Source organism: Rhinolophus ferrumequinum, chromosome 10 (assembly GCF_004115265.2).
Source record: "Rhinolophus ferrumequinum isolate MPI-CBG mRhiFer1 chromosome 10, mRhiFer1_v1.p, whole genome shotgun sequence".
Lineage (NCBI taxonomy): Eukaryota > Metazoa > Chordata > Mammalia > Chiroptera > Rhinolophidae > Rhinolophus > Rhinolophus ferrumequinum.
In genome coordinates this window covers 23949414-23954577 of record NC_046293.1, presented here as the reverse complement: position 1 = coordinate 23954577, position 5164 = coordinate 23949414, and the positions used below count along the sequence as shown (strand labels likewise).

General features: G+C 51.4%; 1 protein-coding gene across 2 annotated transcripts; it reads left to right on the top strand.

Moving 5' to 3' along the window:
• Positions 1–4557, top strand: MLF2 (myeloid leukemia factor 2). 2 transcript variants are annotated; one of them, XM_033118581.1, is made up of 8 exons: positions 1–162; positions 708–786; positions 1037–1163; positions 1416–1451; positions 2041–2094; positions 2489–2617; positions 2786–2945; positions 3542–3729. In XM_033118581.1, exons 2-8 carry the CDS (start codon positions 737–739, stop codon positions 3727–3729), a joined length of 744 nt encoding a protein of 247 aa, XP_032974472.1. In that variant the 5' UTR covers positions 1–162; positions 708–736. The 2 variants fall into 2 exon arrangements, with proteins under 2 accessions (XP_032974472.1, XP_032974473.1); XM_033118582.1 differs by lacking the exon at positions 1–162 and adding an exon at positions 4006–4557 and having other exon boundaries at positions 737–786; positions 3542–3754.
• The last annotated feature ends 607 nt before the right edge of the window (positions 4558–5164 follow it).

Here is a 5164-nt window from a genome sequence, read left to right as displayed (position 1 = left end):
GGAGGGGTGGTACGGAGGTGGCAGCTGTGGGAGGAGGCGGCGCGGGAGGCCGAGGAGCTCAAGTCCGGACCAATCCCGCGTCCCGGGCCGCAAGCCCTGATCCTGCAGCGCACCGAGAGGCGAGACCGGCCGGATGGGCCGCTGAGCCCGAATCGGGGACCGGTGAGACTCGAGCGGAGCTGGGCTGCAGGGTCTGCGAGGATGGGATGGATGCAGGGAGGGGAGAGAGTCAGGCCCGCCTCTCCTGCTTGCCTAGCGGGGAGGCCGGGGCTAGGGGGGCCTCAGTCGCGGTGGGGACTACGAGGCCCGCCAGGGAAGGCCTGGCTGCGGCTGGGTGTAAAGAGGGGGCGGGGTGGTTGGGGTCATTAATGGGCGTAGGGCCAGCACTTGGGATTCGTATCCGGAACAGTGGCGTCGGGGGAGGGGGAGTATGCTTCTGGCCTGGGCTTTGGGAAGAGGATGGCTCTGAGTGGGGGAGGCAGAAAACTGAGAGGCTTGAACATTTTTCCATGGCCCTCCTTGAGAGAGGTCTGAAGGGCTCTTCTTTCCCTAGAGGGTGGTGGTGAACACCTGGAGAAGGGCCTCACTAGAGTTTGAGGAGGGTCAGCTACAGTATTTGGAAGGGACAGTGCTCTGAGAGTCCCAACACTGAGCGGATGTGCAAAGCCTGGCGGCATCCAAGTATCTGAGCCTCCACATCTTTACAGTGTTGAGCCCCCCTGGAGCTAAAATCAGGATGTTCCGCTTCATGAGGGATGTGGAGCCTGAGGATCCCATGTTCCTGATGTGAGTATTCCCTCCCACTCAGGCTCTAGAGCACTCATCCCACTCCATTTCAGGTCTCGGAGTAGTTCCGACAAACATCTGGGTTCCCACTGCTGGCACTGATTGGAACTGGATGGATACTCAGTAACATCTCAGACTTAGAGGGGAAATAGGCATCTGTGCCATGTTTCCTTAGGACTGTTTTCTTTTGGGGGGAGGGGTAGTTGACTACTTGGCCCTTCTGTCATCATACTGTATACTCACTCCACAGGGACCCCTTTGCTATTCACCGTCAGCATATGAACCGAATGTTGTCAGGTGGTTTTGGATATAGCCCCTTCCTCAGCATCACAGATGGCAGTATGCCAGGGACCAGACCTGCCAGCCGCAGGATGCAGGTAATGGTGCTGCAGTGTACCCGAGACCCAAAGAAAGGTTGGAGGGTGGTTACTAAAGCGCTGGATTTTTCTTGCACTACAGCCAACTTAGCAAGTGGGATGATCAAGGATTGGGCAAGGTGTCTGGAAAAAGGGCTTAGTGATCCCCTTTTGAGAGGAGGATGGTAAAAAAGCTGAGGCCATGGGCTTGGTTTCAGATTGCAATGATATAGGATGTGGTCTCTAATTTCTGTTCCTTCCTTGTTGCTGTAGGCTGGGGCTGTCTCCCCCTTCGGGATGCTGGGAATGGTGAGTCCTCATCTCCTTGTGTCCTTCCATCTCAGACACATTCTACACCCGTAGGTATTTCCAAATGTCCCTCTTTGGAATAGCCGTATAGGTAAGCTTAGAATCTTTTTATAGTGTTCACAGAGCTCTGGGTGTGCTGTGTGCTATGAGTCCTGTGAGGTAAAGATGCTAACTTATTGATTCTTGTCCTTCTAGGAGCCATACTCATTAGGAAAATGTAATTGTCTAGCACAGTTTGTTCTTTTGAGGAGGGAGGTGCAGTTAAAGGGGCAACTAGACATGGTTTTTAGAAAATTTTTCTTACAATTTCATACCCAACCCCTTTATAGGTTAGAGTCAGTTGACTTTGGCATGCTTCCTAAAGAAAGGAAATAGGGCAGTCAGGAGAAGGAAAATTGAATCAGAGCAGCCATAGAGACTGAGGAGGTAGGCGGCAGTCTACAGGAAGAGAAACATGAAGAGAGATACGTTCACAAAGAATGAGAAAGAACAGTTGCTAGATGTGAAGGAAAAAGAGAAAGGGACCACGTAGCCATGTAGCTAGTGGGTCATCTCAGCATTGACTCTGCTTTCCATCTTTTTGCTGCAGTCAGGTGGCTTCATGGACATGTTTGGGATGATGAATGACATGATCGGGAACATGGTGAGACTCTTGCCCCATTCCCTTCCCTGACTCTGTTCTCAGTGACGACTGGCAACACCTTGAGTCCTCAGAGGCAGGAATGGGGAAGGGTGCGTTAGAGAAGAGGTGAAGCTGAATTAAGCAATTGCGCCTGGAGAGCACTGGGTCCCTGTATCTGCTCTCATACCTGCGTGAGAAGCAGCGGCAACACGCTTAAGTGTGTAGTTAAGGCTTGCTCTCTTAAGGTTCTTCTTTATTGTAGAGGAATTTGGGGAGTAACGGTGAGTCCTGATGTTTTCTGAGTTCTCACATTTTGTGAGGAAGATACGAGCAAGGACAGGCAGCTAAAGTATGGGAGCCTGTCTCCAGAGGGGAGCCCCTCCCCTTCAGTCCTGCTATACCCTTTCCTCTTCAGGAACATATGACTGCTGGAGGCAACTGCCAGACCTTTTCATCCTCCACTGTCATCTCCTACTCCAATACTGGAGATGGTGCTCCCAAGGTCTACCAGGAGACGTCAGAGATGCGCTCGGCCCCAGGCGGGGTGAGTTGGAGGGTTTCTCCTCTCAGAGAAGGCAGGATTGAATGGCAGCCACAGAAACCCTGACTTCTTTTTTTAGGACTGGGTTGTGGGCGGTTTGTCTGTCCCAGGTTGGTGTGGCCAGGGCTTTGGAAGGGGCAGCTCAGTGTGCTGTGTTCTGCCCCATCTCAGATCCGGGAGACTCGGAGGACCGTACGGGACTCGGACAGTGGGCTAGAGCAGATGTCCATTGGGCATCACATTCGAGACCGGGCTCACATCCTCCAGCGCTCCCGAAACCACCGCACAGGGGACCAGGAGGAGCGGCAGGACTACATCAACCTGGATGAGAGTGAGCCTTCCTTCTCGCTCATCACCTTTCCAGCTTCTTGGCCAGTGGCCACTAGTCCAGTTCCTGTGAACTAGGAGATACCAGCTTTCTCTTCCTATCTCCATACATATTTCTTGGGCAAAGTTATGGGTGAGCCCCATATTCTTATTTCACTTGGAGCCTTGTTGGCTTAGGAGCTGAGTCAGGTGCTGGCAATGTCCTAACCACGGAGGGGCAAACTTTGTCACCTAAGTCAGATATTGATAGTAATTTACCCTTTTCTACCTGGATCCATTTTTTCCTCTATTTCTTTTCAAATAAGCAAATACTTATTACCTACTTATTGTGTGCTTGGGATTATGCTCTTTAAGTAATTATCCCATTCCTGATTTCTTTATCCAGTAGTCATGTCTTAGGCCTGCTAGGGACTTCCAGGAACGATGTTGAGCCCCAAATTGCTAAATAAAGAAGTTGCCCTCCCCCACACATCCGCATGCACCTACTTTCAGCCTTTTCTGCTGTTTTTCAGTCTTAGAAGCTTGTGGCTCACTCTTGCATCTGCCTCCAGAAGCCAGGTTGTCCATAGATGTCAGGTCTGGTCTCTGTGTCCTCTTCAGGTGAGGCCGCAGCATTTGATGATGAGTGGCGGAGGGAGACATCTCGATTCCGGCAGCAGCGTCCTCTGGAATTTCGACGGCATGAGGCTTCAGGGGGTGGGGGACGAAGGGCTGAGGGGCCTCCTCGCCTGGCCATACAGGGACCTGAGGATTCCCCCTCCCGACAGTCCCGCCGCTATGACTGGTGAGGGCCCTGGGCCCTCAGCCTCTCTTGTAAGTATCAGAGGGGGAGGAATTGTAAGGTGTCAAGCACTGGAGGGTGGTTGGGGAGTGGGCCTGTGCACATTCCTGTGCCATGAGGCAGAAGCAGCCCAGGTGCCCAGCAAATACTGCCTTTCGTAGTAGAAGTTTTAGTTGGTATGGGAAAAGAGAAGAATGCTCTCACTGGAATAGGGGTTAAGCCCCAACTCCTGGCTGTATGTTTTCTTCCTTTTGACTTGTGCTCATCTCTCTTCCCGTTGTAGGTACAGGCTGAGCGGCTGAGAAATCATCCCCTGAAATAACTTTTTCCTCTCCAACTCCCACTCCCACTTTAATATTAAATTAACAGGCAAGCTGGCCCCCACCTCTCCCTGGGGGTCTCAGGGAGAACCTTTCACTGCCCCCTTTACCTACTTTTTCCTTCTTTAATCCCCTTGCCATGATGACTCCACTTCTCCTGTATCCGCTAACTTGATTTTTCATTTTGCTGCTTCATCTTTGAACCTCTTCACCTTCCCCATTCTTCCCCTGACGTGCATCGAAGGCTTTTGTGGGGAGCTCTGGGTTTAGGGGCCTCCTCCATCCCTTAGCTACCCTGGATGTTTGCCCACCTCCTCCTCAGATCCCCCGCTGCAGGGGCCATAGCCCTCATCCAGGGCTGTGTATGGGGGGAGAGGACTGCTTCCCAACCTTTTCTCCCTTCCCACCCCTTACACATCACAAAAATCTTCCCTATGCCCTTCTCTGCCTTTATTTTTTGATTTGTGCAACTTGTAACTAGGTGTTTATGGAATAAAGGAGAATGGAAAAAAAGACCAAGTAGGGTTCTGGCTTTACTTTTGATCTTTTCTCTATTCAATTTCAACCCTCCTGTCTCCTTCTAGTCACCTTACCTTCCCTCTGTCTCCACATGTAGCCTTCATGACTTGAGTTCAAGCCCAGTACCTCAATGGTAATAACACTGGCAGCAGTGGAGCTCAGCTGGGCTAGGCTAGGAGGATGAAACATAGGAGTTATCTTACTGGCTTTCTCCCTTGCTTTTGCTGTAACTTCATTTGTTGGGGAATATAGGGCATATCTCATAGGTGTTTGAGGAATTTGCTGCCCTTTGTCCCTTGGGCCTGGTCTCTCCCCTGGACTCTGGGTGGGAACACTTGTGGTACAGGGCAGGAAGGAGCCCAAATAACCCTACGCAGGCCTTCAGCGGGGAGGAACTCTGGGATCAGCAACATTCTATCACATATTCTTCAGACCCTTTATCCCCAGTAATTGAGAATTTGAGCCCAGGGAAGGAGACCAGAGAAGAAAACTAACCTGGAACCTGAGCAGTACTAGAAGGGCATGAAGTGCTCACATTTCTCAAGACATTCACGCTTGTTTGATCTGGCTCAGCCAAATGGGTCACTCTGCTCCTCTTGTGAA

Coding starts and splice junctions, on each gene's coding strand:
- MLF2 (XM_033118582.1), top strand. CDS start 737: ATGTTCCGCTTCATGAGGGATGTGGAGCCTGAGGATCCCATGTTCCTG. Junction 1,452..2,040: donor CCTTCGGGATGCTGGGAATG/GTGAGTCCTCAT, acceptor TTTTTGCTGCAG/TCAGGTGGCTTCATGGACAT. Junction 2,946..3,541: donor CTACATCAACCTGGATGAGA/GTGAGCCTTCCT, acceptor TGTCCTCTTCAG/GTGAGGCCGCAGCATTTGAT.